General features: G+C 37.1%; 3 protein-coding genes across 6 annotated transcripts in view; 2 read left to right on the forward strand and 1 right to left on the reverse strand.

The window, feature by feature from the left end:
- Window positions 1-18,192, reverse strand: part of LOC144662794 (uncharacterized) — a 195,612-nt gene that overhangs the window by 118,328 nt on the left and 59,092 nt on the right. The window lies entirely within an intron of this gene.
- On the forward strand, window positions 301-7,131 carry LOC144662825 (tyrosine kinase receptor Cad96Ca-like). Of its 2 annotated transcripts, XM_078523777.1 has the most exons (11): window positions 301-342; window positions 793-835; window positions 1,147-1,402; window positions 1,481-1,591; window positions 3,012-3,202; window positions 3,434-3,556; window positions 3,658-3,728; window positions 3,954-3,994; window positions 4,762-4,858; window positions 5,955-6,054; window positions 6,222-7,131. In XM_078523777.1, the coding sequence occupies exons 3-11, from the start codon at window positions 1,186-1,188 to the stop codon at window positions 6,288-6,290; spliced, it is 1,020 nt and encodes a 339-aa protein (XP_078379903.1). In that variant the 5' UTR covers window positions 301-342; window positions 793-835; window positions 1,147-1,185; the 3' UTR covers window positions 6,291-7,131. The 2 variants fall into 2 exon arrangements, with proteins under 2 accessions (XP_078379903.1, XP_078379902.1); XM_078523776.1 differs by lacking the exon at window positions 301-342 and having other exon boundaries at window positions 566-835.
- LOC144662841 (uncharacterized) overlaps window positions 8,893-18,192 on the forward strand; it is a 34,334-nt gene continuing 25,034 nt past the window's right edge. The window contains exon 1 of the mRNA XM_078523792.1: window positions 8,893-9,187. Coding sequence (XP_078379918.1) covers window positions 9,115-9,187 — 73 coding nt within the window. The 5' untranslated portion in view covers window positions 8,893-9,114. The remainder of the gene's footprint in view (window positions 9,188-18,192) is intronic.

An 18,192-nucleotide genomic window follows, 5' to 3' on the forward strand; every position in this document is an offset into this window, starting at 1 on the left:
TCAGGTTTATCGAAACGCCAGTCACCACCAATAGTTCTTCTCAGAACTACTTTCACCCGGACGACCACATTATACGACCTACTGATACTCCTGGGTTTAAACCGGCAATTTATTGTAAGACTATGTTAGCGTGTCACTGAATTATTTTGAATTTCTTTTAAATAAAATAAATAGAAAGCGGCCTCTTTTTGTTTCAAGAGCTCGATGAAAACATTCGAGAAAGAATGATAGAATTCAAAATTTCCCAAGCTCTCTCGTGTTTGCATTAGGTTATTTCATAGAAGAGAGTACTCACTGACCAGTATTTTTTGTTTTTATTTCAGATATCTCAAAAACAAATCGGTGAGTAAAATCGGTCATTTATAAGCTGGAGAGTTGCTGTACATAAAATTATCCCAATTTCAGTAAGTAGTTATCATTTGCGCGTGTCATTTTGGCGCAATCAGTTTAAATCTTTTTACGTGGTTCTATCTGTGACGTTCATTTGCCAGACAAATTGCATCCCTAAAACAGTGTAACCCACCACGCGAGAAGATTTACTTTATCCCGGCTTTATGCAACCGTTGAATTTAAATATCGGTCTGTGTGAAAGAATCCTTGATGAGCATCTGATTACATACCTTCTGTGCATATGATACGGATATGTTGCAAATGATCTTTGCACATTTCCCAACTTCGTGGAATTGAATCAAAAACTGGATTGAATTGGGATAAACAGGAAACGAAACTTTTTTAGGTAAAATTTAGAACTTAGAAATATATAGCTATCAAAAATATGTTACTTTATTTCAGAAGAAATATATGTTCGGGATGCGGCGGAGAACGTGTTGCGTTGGTAAGTTAATTAAAAACTACATACTGGAGACAATATATCATGATTCAATAGCAAACCTTGCCTCGCGCCTGGAGCAATGTTGAATAGTTTACGGTACATCAAGATTAAACTTGAAAAGTAGTTTTCACCGATGGAAGAAGGCTTTGTTGTATTGAGTTTAACTTTGAAAATATCGCAAAAATAACACCACTTATATTAGCGCACGAACTTAAGAAAAAATCTACAACATTAACATGCATATTGGTAATACTTATGCTACATCAGTAAACCAATGAATGAATAACAAATGGCAACTCGTTATTCCTCAATAGAATACCTTGGCTACGGAGACCGAAAATCAGTCCACCAATATGGTGCCATCTGGTGATCCCAGTAACCACGCGTTTCCAAACAGTGCAGACTACATGCCACTTCACCTTTCAGGACGAAGATGGGAAATTAATCGAGAGCAAGTCAAAATTATTAAAGTTATTGGCAAAGGAGCTTTTTCTCAAGTTGCCAAGGCAACAGCGTGGAACATACGTGGTAACGAGGAAAATACCACGGTTGCTGTCAAAATGTTAAAAGGTGCGATAAGAAATTATTAACTATTTAATTAATTTGGAATGGCGGACAACCATCTGCGATGTTTTGTTTGTTTTGTAGCGAACGCCCCGGATTCAGATAGAAAAGACCTGTTGGCAGAAGTAGAGTTGATGAAGAAGCTGAAGCCTCATCCGCATGTGATCAAGCTGATGGCCTGTGTTACTGAAACTGGTAAATAATATATAGATTTAGGCACACCTAAAAGCGGAGCTCCCCATTTATTTAATTTTCACTGGAGCTTACAATGTTTTCATTCTAGTGAATAAGCGGCCAAAGTACTAATGTTTATGGCGGTTTATAGGTGCAAGACAAATTTAAATAGCTCACGGTTAAACTGAATGTCAGCAGTACGACAAAAATAATAATCTTAAAGCAGGGCAAAATCATTACTCATGGCACGAAAAATTACTTTAGAGTACAGTAAATTATCTGCTTTCTAGCAATAGAAAATAGTTTCGCGATCCTGTTATAGTTTCGCAGCAGTTTAGTAGACTCCACAATATCTATTACATTGATATAGGATATATTCAACGTGCATTACAGAGTCTGTCGGATTAGCTCAATCGGTAAGGTGCCGGTCTGCGGCTCGGGAGGTCGTGAGTTCAAATCCCAGAGGGTCAATTTTTTTTTTTTTTAAATGGTTTGTTATTATATCAACCCGATTTAGCTTTCGAATGCTCCTCATTTACGATGCTGGCTTTACAGATAGACACGAAAGTCATCGATCGATTATGGCTCTCAATGTCCACTTTTTTGGCGGTCGATTACTTTCTACACGTAATTTTCAGCCACATTTTGTTTCATTGCTTCTTGTTTTTCTTTTCAAACCTCTTTAAATTTTAAAGGCCGCCTTTATACGGCCGCCTTTATACGGCCTTCTTGCTTCACTCTTTCTACCATCAAACTATGGCCGCCATGTTGCGCGACTCCGTACGTACGTATGTACGCCGTACGTACGCGCCCGCGAACCATGCCGCTATCCATGTTGACCATGAAAACTCATTTCGATAGTGTTCCTTCTTTCATGGTTATGGTGCTACGCTTAGGAGCTCCGCTAAAATAGGCCGATTAAATAATATCACAAGCATGCATAGATACGATAATCGAACTAAAGTTGGCAAAGAAACTGAAGCCTCATCTGCACATGATCAGGCGGACGGAATGTGTAACTGACACTGGTGAAGGAAATACATGCAGTTACAGTGCTGCGCACCGTGCCGTTGCAACTAGACGAACCTTCTGATTGATTAATTTGCAAGAGCCACGAGAGGCAAAGTTGTCAATATTTCAGGTCTACTCTCTAACAATTGTTGACTGCGCCTCCCTCACTCCCTCAGCGAGTTGTCAAAACATGTAAAAAAACTGATCAAAAAGTAATAAATTTTTTTGGGGGGTGACAACGGAGCCCTGTAACTGCATAAATACGATACACCTCTTCTTTATTTTTATCACAGTGAGATATCGATTCCACCATTTACTATCACCAAATTACAACCTGCCAAAGTTAAATCAGTCCTTGTTTCTGATTACCGTGCCCATTATCTTGCCTAGTTATAGTTATTATTTCTTCCTGGGTCTCATTTTATTATAGATCCACTGCTAGTTCTCATTGAGTACGTGCCGTTTGGCGACCTACTGGGTTACTTGCGAAAGAGTCGGGGACTGAACGACACTTATTTTAAAGACCCGGATGTGAAACCGCAAACTAGTCTGACTGCGGAACAGTTGATGAGGTTCGCCTGGCAAGTTGCTGATGGAATGTTTTATTTGTCTTCGAGAAAGGTTTGGTTGTTGTGGATTTTTTCTGCTTTACCCTATTAACTGTAAAACTCAAAAAATTCTTTTCACCTATTTTGCAAAAACCGTTCGATTGTCGATTAAATTTAAGAAGCGAGACGGGCCATTCCCGTAAGAGTTTTAGAATTTTTCAGAGCAATTGCTAGTTATTATTGAAAAGGGTTGTACAGTGTCGTTTTAGTAAGATAAGAATAATAAGTTATAACTTTCCTTCAGATAATTCATCGTGACTTGGCGGCCAGAAATGTTCTTGTTGGTGAAGGAGAGAAATGTAAGGTGACAGATTTTGGGATGGCGAGGAATGTTCACCAGGATGATATTTATACCAAACAAAGTCGGGTGAGACTTTTCATCGAATCATAGCTAATTCTTTTTTTACCCATAGTATATTATTAATAAATGTTTTCTCCTTGCAATTGCTTCCACCTTTTCTTTAAAAGGGTCGTCTGCCTGTCAAGTGGACTGCTTATGAAGCTTTGTTATATGGAACATACACAACACAAAGTGATGTGTAAGTACTTTACAACGCAAGAATGTCTGATGTTTTTAAATGGATACGACGATTTTTGTAATACATGGCGAAATATTCTTCCGAAGAAGGCTTTTCAAGCTTTTGTCTTATTAAAGGATACTTTAATAAAGAGTAAAACATTTATTAATAAGTCAATGTTTGTGCCTGTGTCAATGTCGACTCACGTTAATACAACTTAGCACTTCCTAATTCCTTGTTTGGCAGTTGGAGCTATGGTGTGCTGCTGTACGAGATTCTCACTGTAGGTAAGTTGAATTATAATTCATGCTTTATTACATGATGTTTTTTATATTATTTCTGTTGGGACCAAAGGTGGACGAGCGAACGTTGAACATTGAAGTCAAATTTTAAAATCATGGTAACGCGATTTGGTCAGCTTCTCGAGGAGTGTTTTCACTCGTGCGAGAGATAAATAGAGAATCTAATTTCATTGTCCTGTAAAAATAGCGCGCTGCCTAACTATTTGTAGAGAGAGCTTGCGAGGCACCACTGATCTATCGATCGATAGTCAGTAGCCTGGCCTGCACTGAACATATTTGGAGCACTGACTATCGGACAACAACCCGTTTGGGAAATTCGTATTTTCGTGCAACTTGTTCTTCACGCGAAGAACACACGAGGATTATGGAAAGTTAAGCTTAGAAACCGTGTCCTACTGAAAATAATTTCCTTAAAAAATTAACGAGAGGATATTCAAGCGCTGATATCATTCATTAGTTCAACTTAGGAAATGGAAATTTTACACAGTTGTTACTTTAGATAAGTTAGTTGTGAGAAAACCAACCAAAAATCAATTCAAACTTGTCTTTGAAAGTTAATAAACTCTCAAATTTGGGGTAAAAAAGATAATTTTAACCGGATATTTGAGATTTACTCTTGGATATCAATTCTTTTCTCGGGACAAATAATAGTTGTGAACAAATAACAGTGCAAACAACAACAAGACAAAATGGGATAATTGTGTTTATTTTTGTTATTAATTATCACCAAAAATATGACTTATCTCGTCTAGGTGGATCTCCATATCCGGGAATTAACGCTCGACAAATCGCCAGGAAACTTCAAGAAGGATTCAGAATGCCAAAACCAAAACATGTGGATAGCAAAATGTAAATACGTGCATTCTTAGAGATATTAGTGTGTAGTAGCGCTGTATATTTTTGAGAGCTTTACTAGTGTTTTTTTAGAAAGCGAGGCGAGTGAGTCAAAAATACAACCCTGGGCCGAAAAGCCGATTAAAACTAACTTAGGATAAAAAGTTGATCCACTTCCCTTGAAGAAAAGTGTTTTTATTGCTTATTGTTTGTGGAGTTTGAGATAAGTCGACGTCAAAACTGGAGAACAGAAAATGTAAACAGAAAACCTCACTAAGAAGTTTAAAATACTAAAATCAAAATTCACCCTAACCCTGGATTAGCTTAATCGTGCTTTGAACAACCCGGCCCAAAACTATATTACGCTGAAATGTCTTATAAGAGATTCGTTATCCGTCGTTTTTCTTGTCCGAAATTAGACTTTAAAATGAGATTTTTCAGTCGTTGCGCGCGGAGACTACTTTACTTTATTTAACGTTTACTCGTTTTCACGTTGTTTTGCCCTTCTTAGTGGAGTTAGAAAAAAAAAACTCAATAACTATTTCAATAGCTGCTTCGTTCATTCCATTTTTTTTTAAATTCAAGGTTAATATCAATTGATATTGATTTAAGTAAACAGATACACTTACTACGATTTAAACTTGTTTCTGCGATGCAGTCCTTTACGCGGTTGTTTAAGCCATTCTCTAAAAATAATATTTGCATTAACTACGATGACATTAGCGCCTCTTTCCAATAATCAAGATCTTTTTGGATTGACATTTTGATCACATATTCGTTGGCTTTTCAAGCAATATAATGTACTGATTTGATACTTATATTTATGTATAAACAAAGAAAAATGTAAAAGGTTTCACACAATCGGAGAAGTGCTCGATGCAATACATGCAGAGCGGAATACTATAATTAAAGATAGAAACTTCACGGACAGTTACTCAGAGTTTCACGCACGAAGCTACTCAGAGTTTCACGCACGAAGCGATCATCAGACGATCGCGTCGTGCGTGAAACTCTGAGTAACTGTCCGTGAAGTTTCTATCTTTAATTATAGTATATTTATGTATATAAATCTTTTTTCTTTTTCTTTGTGCTAATGATTTTTGTTTCTTAGATACCAGATCATGCTCAAGTGTTGGGAAGAAAATCCAAATGATCGACCATCTTTTGCCAAACTAAAAGATACCATGACAGACATGGAGAGAAACCACAGGGTAATAATCTAAGGAATTAATTTATTTTAAGTTCTACGTATTTGAGCCTAAGCGTCAGTAGTGATTTGGGTACATTTTAGTTCCACTACTGATTTCAAGATTGGCAGATGGCAGATTCTCTTGTAAATGTCAGCTTACTATTAATTTTTATTTCCTTTCTGTTTCAGACGTACGTCAACCTCAAGCAGTATGACAACAGCTTGTACGCCAATGTTGAAGATCTCACAGCTGATTGACTGTTTAACCCGCTGACTTTGTGATCAATACATTATTGTTATGTAGACAGCTATAACCCATTAATCCACTCCCAAGATTTATAACCCCCTCTCCGTGCCGCTTATCAACAACCGAAAAACAAATAACAACAACCCTTTTTTTTGTCAAAAATCCAGTCTCCACTAGCCCAAATGTTACGCCCGATGACCACGCAGCACTGTGTGGCGATTGATCAGTACAGTACCAGGGTTTTCAACAGCATCAACAACAGTAACAGTACTGCAGAAACATAAGGTAATTAAGAAAAGCAACTCCCTCGCCACATTCTCCCCAAAGTGCAGTTTGATAACATGCCCACTCAAAAGCCGTGCAGACATGAACAGGTTCACGACGGAAAGCCGGAATTCCACCTTAGTTGTACCATATATATAAAGTATTTTAACAATAAACTAACAGTAGCGGGATGTTGATTGTTGAAGTCTCTTTTTACTCTAGAGAAGCGGTTCTACCCTGCAAAAAAGAGATTTTTTTATTTATTTTAATCACGCAACTTTATGTTTGGTAATTATATTGAATTGTAAGCTGGATACTGTAAAGTTTTAACGAGCATTGTTACTTTCATATTCTTTTCAATCGCCGCTGCTTTTAGAGAATCGCAACTTTCGAGGAGTCGCTACTTTCGGGTACTAACGGCACGTGTAGGCTGCTCTACATTAATAAAAAAAGTTTTTAATATACGCAGAGGTTAAAAGGAAAATCTCGATGCAGCGAATTTATTACATCAGAACATCAGGGTAATATATTGCCCTCTGGAAAAAGGTTCATCCAGTAAAAAGATAAGATTAGTTTGGGTACAGATAGTTTGCAAGTTACGTTTGAGATTATATGGATCACGGTCACAACTGTAATTCGCCTACGCATTTAATCACCATTTACTAAACGTTTGCAAATTTATTTACAAATTAAAATTTGTAAAGAACCATTGCATCCCTTTGGCCGTCAAAGTAATTACAAACCTGCATCGAAACCTAGTCAAAGGAATTAATTGTACCATTCTCGGCTACTACTGACGCTTAAAGAGTGGTTTATTGTAATTTTGTTATTTACGTAAATACTGCTGTTAAATCGATTTATGAAAGCAGTTTTAGTAATGGGATTAAGCATAAATGTGGCTAGAGAGCTTCTTAAAAATAACGTAATCCGGAATAAACGTGAGCGAAGTTGCCAGTATTTAAATATCCCATGTAAAAAAATTTTATTTAGGAAATTTGTTGTCAAATCAACTTTTAAATACTTGTAATCAACGTTTACCAAACTTTTGAACGGCTAATTTGTATAGCACCATTGCATTCCGCTGGTCGCCAAAGTAATTAAAAAAAATCTAAAAACCTTCATTGAAACCTAGTCAAAGTAATTAATTGTACCATTCTAGGCACTACAATTAAAGAGTTTTTTGTAGTTTTGTAATTTACGTATTTAGAGAACGGTGTTTAAGCAATATATGAAAATAGTTTCAGTAAGTATAACTAAAGCTTCTTATGAATAACATAACCCGGATTTAATGTAAGCGATTTTTGTAAGTGTTTAAGTATTCAATGTAAAAGTGTTTTTATTTGGAAAACTTGTTGTCTACTTGTTATTATTGTCTTTAATTTATATTTTTTGTTTAATGACATAGCGGTTTCATGTTAGAAGTGTACGCGAGTTACACTACGCAAAGGCATGAACATTTTTAACATAGCAACGCCACTGACGTTTTGAGAAGGAAATCTTTCAACAAGCAATGTAGTAAATAAATATACATTGCTTGTTGAAAGATTTCCTCTTGGAACGTTTCATTTGAATCTCATCTTGTTGACAAAACAGACATTTAAAAACCTTTTTAGAATCTCTCGGTGGGATTCAGATCTATCTGAATTCGTCGTAAAAAATAAAGTGGCTCTGAACGCTTACGGCATAAGTTTTTTAAAAAAAAATTGCAAAAGCTTTGTTTTTGTGACGATTAGACAAAAATACATATCAAAGAGGGACATTTTAACCAAGTCATGTTGTAAGTCTTAAAAGACAAGGTACGTTTGGCTTTGTTAACAGCTGTCATGGCAAATAATTGATTTCCCAGCTCTGATCAGAGGTTTTACCTTAAGGTCATTCTCTGCTTTACTTTATTTGCACATCGTCAATGCGCAAAATTTTACTCGTCATTAGCGCACGCATGTAAACGAAATGGCAGCTTTTTCTACTCGGTTTTGGTCGCGAAAGAGAAAAATTAACAAATTTACGTCAGTTCTTATGCGTCTGTCCTCTTATTGATTGATGTTAAACTTCGTCATAATATTGTCAAAGTGTTGTAGATCTTCAACTGTATCTTCTGAAAATACAAGTGATATATTAATCCTTATTTTTACGAAGAAACATGCGATAGCTTGTTTATGACATAGAGGGCAAAATTTTGGAAAATTCTCCAATGTGCGAAGCTAAGTAAGACAAGTAACAGGCGGAACGAATATTCCTTGCTAAAATCACCGAAAAACAACAAGATCGAGATAAATATCCCCGTTTGATTGGCTAAAAAACTTGTCTTACATCGCTTATAATGGAAACGTAGGAGTTCTAAAAAACGCTCGGACTGCAAAGTGACTCACGTTATCTTGCGTGACGTGAGTTAAATAAAGGTTACGGATGTGATCTGACGTGCTGATTAATTATTCCACCAGAAATTATAAACATGGCGGCGTTGACGACAGACGAGTAACTTTAAGCTTGCGGCAGCAAACAAGCCTCCTTAATTCCTTGTGACTGTAATAACAACTTTTTAGGCATATTGAAAGTTTGCGTCGGGTTAATATGATGGTGGCAGAAAACGTTCTCACGTCATGCTTCTTATATTTGATGTTGTTTCAGATACTTCCGCAAACAGGTACTTTTCATTTCAGTTCATTACTGCTGCATTTCCTACCAGATATGCTACATAGGTCAACGTATTTAGGACGATTTACAGGTTTCAAGTTTTAACAAATCATAATTATTGCCAATGACTGTAAATAGTGACATCAATAAGTTTAAATGACATGTCCAAATAATTGTTTCAAGGACATGTTCAAATTCAATATGCAGACAAAGTTATGAATTTAAAATAGGTTTGTGCCTCATAGAACCAAATATACTGTCGATGTACTTCATCAAAACGAAAAAAAAAAAACAATTGCGCACGCGTCTCCAAGGAGAAACGATTCTTCTTGAAGCGTGTTTGTAGCTGCCGAACACAGCTCAGTGAAAAGATACTCGGCTTAGTCACGGCACTTTACGCGATGCCTCGAGCACCACCATTTGTGTGAGTCATCGTTAACCCTTAGAATCCTAAGGTTCTGGTATTTTTAAAGCAGTTTTCTGGGCTTAAGCTAATCTGTCGAATTTCGTGATTGCATATAAGAAGCTCAAGTAAAAATGTGTGCTGTTTCAAAACACTGAGGGCTCAAATTTTCATTGTGACGTCAGCATTTAGCCGTTGCTTTCTTGGTAAGCGAGCATACGGGCTCGAATCTGGCGAATATGTCGTTTATAAGTGTTTTTTCGAGTCATTTTCCACTACAGAAGCCCCCAGGCTGGCATCATTAAGTTAGAATGCTGGGTAGAGGCAAACTTCTAAAAGAAACCAGAGGTGAGAGATGATTTGACGATGATTGGAACGCCAGAAACATTTGTATCGAAGCATGGTGGTTCATGAGTTAAGTTGTCTCTCTGGCCGTTCTGTGGATGGATTCCGAGACCTGCCAAGGCAATTTGGACAACTTTTGACTTCCAAAGAATGCGTTCGGTGTAGTATTTTGCTGGTAGGATTGGGTGGCTCGACACTTATAAAAAATGTATGAAATAGAGGTGAGTGGACTTGCATTTCGCCGAAACGGCTGTATTACCCAGTCATTCCTTTCGGTCACCAATAAGGAAATTACAGGTTTGCAAGCATTGCTCTAATCGAATGGTAATTGCTCAGTCTGTTGAAAGATTGATGAGAAGTTTTCTTAGTGAACGGAAAGAAATAGGTTTGAAGTTTGCTGCAAATGTACACTTTTGGATTCGGAATTATTTTTTCATTAAAAAAATTGGAGACAAAGATTTGCGTTTTTTGTTGTTGTCCCATGAAGTAGAAAACGGGCATTTTCGGATTTGCTGCAGAACAAACAACCATATACAACGGAAATCTGGAGCTGTAGTCAGTTAGTTGGCTTTTAAAGCTTCGAAAATTATCACTTTGCCATAACGAGGGCTCATTACTATCATGTGTCCAGATATGTGAAAGCTGCAGATTTTTTAATTACTGCTGGTATTTTCCACGCACATACCGTATTTACTCAAATAAGCGCCGCGGCGCTTACTAAATTTTTCGCGCCTCAAGTGCGGCGCTCATTCGAGGGCGGCGCTTATTTGAGGGCGGCGCTTATTTAAAATGTGGACGCAACCAAGAATCTTATCTTTTACAGTAATTGAAAATAGCGTCTTTTGATTGTCAGTATTCGTCTCTTGCTATAGAAAGAAGTGGAGCTAGGCTATCCTGGCAAAGTTAGAGGAATTCACAACATTTAGAGAACTACGTGTTGCAAGAATGTTGGATAGAAAACTAATGGGCAAGCAGTAAAACAATCACTTAGAACTGCAAAACATCGCTTTTGTTGTTTTAGAGTTGTTTTGTAGTGCTGTTTTAAGTTAAACGGAATTCCTCGAACGAGCGCCGCATCGGTACTGCGGCGCTTATTCGGGGGCGGCGCTTATTCGAGTAAATACGGTATGCGTTGTTAGGATCTAAAGGGTTAAACAAAACTCGCTGCGATTTTAAGGGATAGCTGGCTTGTTGCCAGTAAGTGGCTGTTCATAAGCCAAAGTCCCGACAACTCTCAGGCAGCTGCGTTCCGGTCTCACCTCATGACTATAATTTTGAAGCATTGTTAGCGCATTAAGCTTACCATAACTCACCGTAAAATCTATCATATAGCCTCAAACAGTGCGATCGAGTAAACGATTTTGGTCGTTTGCCCTCCTGTTTCACTGCTGCACAAAACATAGCGATTGAAGCTGGAGCGGAAGAGAGAATTACCAAAAAGGACAGTATAGGAAGAAAGACCATTTTAATTTTCAACAAGTTTCGTTCTAAATAGTTAACAAAAACAGCAAAAGCAGTAGTTCAAGACTAATTTGTTTGGTTATTTTGACTATTTCAGACCGAATTTGATCATATTCCCGTGAAATGTATGAATGCACACATTTTAGCTAGGGTAATGGACCATAGAGCGCAATACGGTTCATCACGTGATCTGACATGGAAAACAAATAAACTTAAGAACCAAGGTCTCTTTTACGTAGCGGTCTGTCGTCAAAACTTACAACAAGATGTAAACAAAACCCTTCATGTCACAGTGTACCAGCTATAGTTTTACTTCCACTCTTGTAATATTCCTGTAATATATAGATTTAGGCAAGCCTAAAAGCGGCGCTCCCCAGTTAATCATTTTGCATTTTAACTTTGAATTCTGACCATTGTACAATTTAACGGTTAAGAATTTTTAGTTTCTTTTTTTTATAAATATTAATATTGTTCCAGGTTATTCTTTTTTACCATGTCCGAGGGGGGGGGGGGGGGAGGAGGGGACTCCCCAAAATTTACTACAGGGGGCGTGCCGCTGAGTCTGAGCCATTGTACCATTTTACGGCTAAGAATTGTTTAGAGCCAAAAAGCATACCCTGTTGAGCAGCACATACCCTCCCCCTTCCCGGGTACAGTGTACAGCAACACCAAATAATAGAACAAACCAAATCAATCAAAACATAATTCCACCGACAGCATTATCATCCAGAAGTCTGGATGGAAATTTATGCTGCAAAACGGGCAATTATGTAACGTTAATGTAGAAAAAAGGAGGGGAGGGGCGGGGGGGGGGGGGGGGGGGCTGCATGTCAGGGTAGATAGACATATCATGTGGTAAATTAGGCATTTTTGTTGTTGCTTTACCAGCTTTAAAAGAAAGAAAATCACTTGTCTTAACTTTTAAAGTATAAAGGAAATAATAAACATCTACATTTAGAATAAGGTTGATTTTCATTCATTAATTTATTTATTTTCATTTTCACTATTTGCCTATATTTTAATTTTGAATGGAAATGGCAGAGGTTATAGCTGAGGGTTTACAGCATATTGCCCAAACCAAGCTAACTCCAACCAAACTGAAGTGAAGGGCTAACCACAAGCAACGGAGAGTAAGAGCTAGCCACAAGCAAACCAGATGAATAAAGCTAACTGCGAGCAAACAGGGGTGAACCTAACTACAGGCAAACCAGAGTGAAACTAACCGGAAGCAAAGAAGTGACATTCTGTCTTTCCACCGAACAGGGTGACCCCATCTCGAACCCCCACCCTCCCCCCCCCCCCCCCAAAAAAAAAAGAAGAAAAAAAAGATGATAGCACCTTTTTCACTTTTACATGTCTTTTCGACTCCCCTTGCTCTTAAGGGGTTTTACTTCACTAACAGAAAAAAAATTCTTGGAAGCTAGAATATTGTTTGAGTCTCAATCTCAGTGTCGTTATTTGATTACGCAGAAAATAACTATTCAAAGTGGCTATGAGCCAGTAAACTCGGAAAATTTATTATGAAACAAGAATCGAAAACAACAAACTGACAAATAGAGATTTGCTAAAACAAATGATGTTTAACTTTCCACAATTCAGTTCACTTCACTTAGTTTCATTGTCATCTAGCTGCTCATCGAGAGCAGGCCGAAAGGGCAAGTGATAGAGTTCCCATCGGTTGCAAAATGTTTTCTTTCTTTTTATTTTTCCTTTTTGTTTTTTGAAGGTTAGGCAAAATAATGATATCATTAGAAAAAATAAGTTTTGGTCTATTTCAAGAAAACTCACATTAATACAATATTTCGGCTGGTAGTTAAGCATGCATGTACCGTATTTATTCGGCTATTAGCCAAAACCCCAGACTTTTAGTTTTTGGAACCAGTTATACGGACAAAAAATAAACACAAATCGCTCAGTTATAAGCCAAGACCCAATTTTTCCTTCAAGCTATAAAACAGTCCACGTGCAGCGAATCAACATATCGTTAAATCACAACTATGTAATTGGAAAAACAACAAATCACTGACAAAGAATGAATTTATTAATAGAACCGTACACAAGGGTGACAAAACATTCACCTGAGTTCAGAATCCCATCTCAAACAATCACGCATTCTTCTGAAGAATTAAGCAGTTATCGATCATCATGCCAAAAGCTACTGGTTTTCTAACAACGAAACCTTCAAGTTGAAAGTTGTTGCCGATGTAGAGACAGTTCAGAACAACTGCAAAATCACCAGAGAATACGGGATGATTCCCGATGATTCATTGAATCTTCAGTTCGTCGCAATTCGCCAGCGAAAAGATCAAGCAGATCAAGCGGGTGAACTTTAAATGTCACCAAAACGAAACATGTGCTGTTACCAGTATTTGTCGAGTATCCTCAATCCAATCAAACTCTTCTGAAGTGGTTTCTTTTAGCAGAGAAGTCGTGGCATTTAAAGTTTTCGCTTTTGAACAAAAATATTACACGCAGCCGATTTCTGTCAGATCGTGTTACAATGTTTACCGAGCGCGTGTGAACGGCCGCTTCTGATTGGCCAGTTTCTGGTGTCGCGACAACAAGTCAAATAGATCGATTCCTTCTTGACCCTTCTTGTCTTGAAAAGTCACGTTAGCAGTGATTCTGCAAATTAACTAAACTTAAAGAAAGGAACAGATGGAAAGGGACAGAAACAGTCTCAGGCAGAAATAATTATTGTAGAAGAGATTGCGAGGAAATTGTATACGACATGCGTGATTTCGAATGCCCTCGTCAGTTCAAAAGACGATCACATACGCCGACAAAACAAATAATATTCCAGTGCGAGCTGATGGAGGACGAGTTCCAGCCTAAATAGCGAAGAAAAGACGAATATAAACTTCATTCCTAACGTTGCTTCATTAAACCAAATGGATTTTAAGGAGCCGCCACTAAAATAAAAGGTAATGACCAAGAATAAATACAAACGCTTGTTAATTTTCGTTTGGTGATGGCCGCTCGGCTTATAGATGAATATTTCATTCAAATTGAACTCTTTTCTAGTACCATTTAATTTTTTTTGGAAATACTCGGCGATAAATCGAACCCCTAATTTTGTTGAGTTTTAACCAGTTCTCAGTAAGATTTGGTGAAAATATATCGTCTTTGTGTACTTCATATATGCGCATGCGTTCAGCACAAAATTCCGTCTGCTTGGGTCTACGCCTGGAAGAATGCATACCACAAGGAGAACATTTGGTTTTCAGAAACAAATATATAGCCTTTGTGTACTTCATATAAAGTAACACAGATGAGGGTCGCATTTTAGCCAACCCCCTACCCGCTTCACAAGATTAATTGATTAATTCAATTTGATATTAATTAATTAATTCAATTAAAATGTTTACAGGAATCGATGGCAGGAGTGAAGGAGGGAAGGAGTGAAATCGGCCCGCTCACCAAAACTCGGAATTTTCCGAGTTAAAAATGAATCATTTTTTATAAATATAAATATAGTTTCTTATTCTTTTTTACCGTGTCCGGGGGTGAGGGGCGGGGGTAATCCCCAAAATTTTCTACGGGGGTGTCGCTGAGACTAAAAAGGCTGAATTTGCGACCCTGTTCCAGACAAACATTGCAAAATGGGTACTCTGTTCCAGACAATAAAAAAAATAAAAAAGAAGAAAAAATATGATAGCACCTTTTACACTTTTACATGTCTTTTTGACTCTCCTTCCTCTTAAGGGGGTTTCGCTTCACTTACAGGAAAAAAAAATTGTGGGAAGCTAGAATATTGTTTGTGAGTCTCAATCTTAGTGTCGTTCGAATCATAGAATCATGTTTGCTTGCTTGCCCATTCTTCATTGAGTTCACAAAGTAAGCAAACGAGTCACAATTTGGTTGCTGCATGGTACCTTTAGAATATTTATAGAACACAATCTAGCTTTAGAATATTTCACTAATTTTAAAATTATAGCTGTAACTGTTCTTATTAACATTATTTAACTGTACACAGCATACAGTACATAAGAATGAAATTGGTACTGCATATTGCTCACAATCACGATTTAAACTACAATACTTTAGAATTACAGTACCACCAGTTTCAGTATTACCAATCCAAATAAAAATTATTACATTGCTCTTTAACTCCACTATCTCCCTCAAGGTCAACCAAAGATCTTATGATATAATTAGACAACTACATGTTAGTCCTGTGTAGTTGAGGGCTCAAAATATTTGGACACAGCTTGCAGGTCATGATAACCAGCCAAACAGATTTTAGCTTGGTCACATGTGGTTTCTTACCAGTCAAAGCATTTAAAATATCAATTTTAAACTACCACTCATTTCTGCTGTTACTGTTTTGGCTGCATATTCTTGAAAAGATCACTTCATAATGCCCTTGAAATATCTAACAAGATTTGAAAGCGACAGCTCAATCAAGAAGTCGTTTTCTGAAGTACACTGTAAATATGTTTACATTTAAAATATAATTTTTTTCTTAGTAAAGAAATTTATTCTACATGACACGAGCGTGGGAAAAAGAAAAAATCTGAGTCCGCGACGGGAATCGAACCCATGGTCGCCCAGATACCGGTTGGGCGCTCTAACCAACTGAGCTACGTGAGACTCGCTGTGAGCTGGGGCATTTTACTAGGTTGATAAGTGACACACATCCTGCATACTGCTAGGATCAGCAATGTCGAATTCATCAAGTTTGCAGTACATAATAATAAAGATGGTAGATTTTAAGCTCGGTGATAAATAGTGAAGAAATTATTTTACATGACACAAGCGTGGGACATGCAGCTCTCTTGATTTTATTTTACATGTAATTTACTAGTCTCTTGAAAATAGCATCATGACGACACCCAAACATCGAGTTGGATTTTTTTTTAAGTCCTTGTCCACATTCTGTTTTTGTGTCAGTGCCTCTGCAAACTCTGCAACTCATGTTAACACTGAAAAAAGTCAAATGCCACAGATTAAATTAAAATTAATTAATTGTCATCAATGTCAATAATTTATAAAACAAAACACTTAACTCAAGCTTATTTAACTAAAGGAAAACCACTGGATGCGAAAGGATCCATTAGATATTTAACAGAGATGTATCACACTGATAACTGCGAAGTTAACTAAATATTTTAATAAACTCAAAGCATCATTGCAAACCCTTACACCCCCTCTTAGTTAAAAGGTTTGGCCTTAAAACACCCCACCCACCTCCCCCTACTGAGCCCTATATATACATGTGCATGCATTGGAAAAATATTGCCACATCCTAAAAGCTTTTCTCCTAACAGTAATACTAGGATTTTCAAAGATACACATTCAACACTACAATAATAATAGTCAATGTATTAAAGTTTGCATACACAGCTGCATACAGTGTCTAAAATGGCATGACTTTACTCAAAAAAAATTCCAGTTTAACCTTACTTGTGTTTCATTTTCCAAGTTCCACAACAAGATTAGGAAGTTTCATGACATGTACAAATATATTATTTACTGTTGACATTCTGAATGAAACCAGCAAAACAGAACCAAAGGGTTGGGGGTTTCTCAAACCTCAAAATTGTTGAACTTATAAGTTAATCATTCAGGACTCAGATATGTCATCCACATGAACACTCAATAGTGAACAGAACTACATGACAAGTCACTCTTTAATATATTTGAAAATGAAAGGGCTAAGCAATGAAGCCGGTGTTTATTTACTCTGATTAGAAATGAACAGAAATTTTACCTCAATCACGAATATCAATAAACTGCATGCACTGAATCGATCTTTTTCACTTGGAGTTAATGAAATTCCAGGTGCTTCGTGCAAACTGACAAGTCACTAATTTTAGTCTTGAAATTCCAGCAGCTGCTCTAGCCTTCCAGCACTGTAAAACAAAATAATCACATCACAAGCATTTAAAAATCGTAAGCTTAATTTCCTTCGAAATGTGTTGATATTCTTTCTGAATTCGTTCATCGAAGGCCTCATAATTATTTGTTGACATCAGTAATCAAATTCTCCTCTTTGAACAGTAAAACGGAATTTTAACGAATGGTATTTTTCAACATTAGTCATGACACAAGCAAATGCTTAGTTAAGTGGCGAAAGCAAGTAAAATTTGCCGTAAATACACAATGTATAAGCTTACTTTGTTGACATCAGTAATCAAATTTTCCTATTTGAACAGTAAAACTGAGTTATAACGAATAGTATTTTTCAACATTAGCCATGTCACAATCAAATGCAAAATAACAAAACAATCACATCACAAGCATTTAAAAATCGTAAGCTAAATTTTCTTCGAAATGTGTTGATCAATATTCTTTGTGAATTCGTTCCTCGAAGGCCTAATAATTATTTGTTGACATCAGCAATCAAGTTCTCCTCTTTGAACAGTAAAACGGAATTTTATCGAATGGTATTTTCCAACATTTGTCATGTCACAAGCAAATGCTTAGTTAAGTGGCGAAAGCAAGTAAAATTTGCCGTAAATATAAGCTTACTTTGCGTATAAAGTAAGAAAATACGTACTGTAATGACGAAAACACTGAGGTTTTGTACTCACCTTCACCAGTACACTGCTCCTTTTTTATCCGTTCCCTTGTTCTCTGCTATTTCTTTGCCTGTTTTATCGGCACCTCTCTTGCTGTAACTTAAGCTTGCTCGCCTGTTCATTTTCCGGGTTCTCCTGATCTCTCGCGAACTCTTTCTCGTCGTAGATCGCTTCAACCCTATTTCCTCGAAGTTAAGTTTACCCTGCTCTCGTTTGTAGTCATCGGCATAACAACGAGCCAAAATAAATATGTTTGTCTCAAGTTCTAACTTTCAGAAAAGG

The sequence above is a fragment of the Oculina patagonica genome, chromosome 8, assembly GCF_052425735.1.
Source record: "Oculina patagonica isolate OP01 chromosome 8, crgOcupat, whole genome shotgun sequence".
NCBI lineage: Eukaryota > Metazoa > Cnidaria > Anthozoa > Scleractinia > Oculinidae > Oculina > Oculina patagonica.

Coding starts and splice junctions, on each gene's coding strand:
- LOC144662825 (XM_078523776.1), top strand. CDS start 776: ATGTTACTTTATTTCAGAAGAAATATATGTTCGGGATGCGGCGGAGAA. Junction 3,203..3,433: donor TTTATTTGTCTTCGAGAAAG/GTTTGGTTGTTG, acceptor ACTTTCCTTCAG/ATAATTCATCGTGACTTGGC. Junction 3,729..3,953: donor TACACAACACAAAGTGATGT/GTAAGTACTTTA, acceptor CTTGTTTGGCAG/TTGGAGCTATGGTGTGCTGC.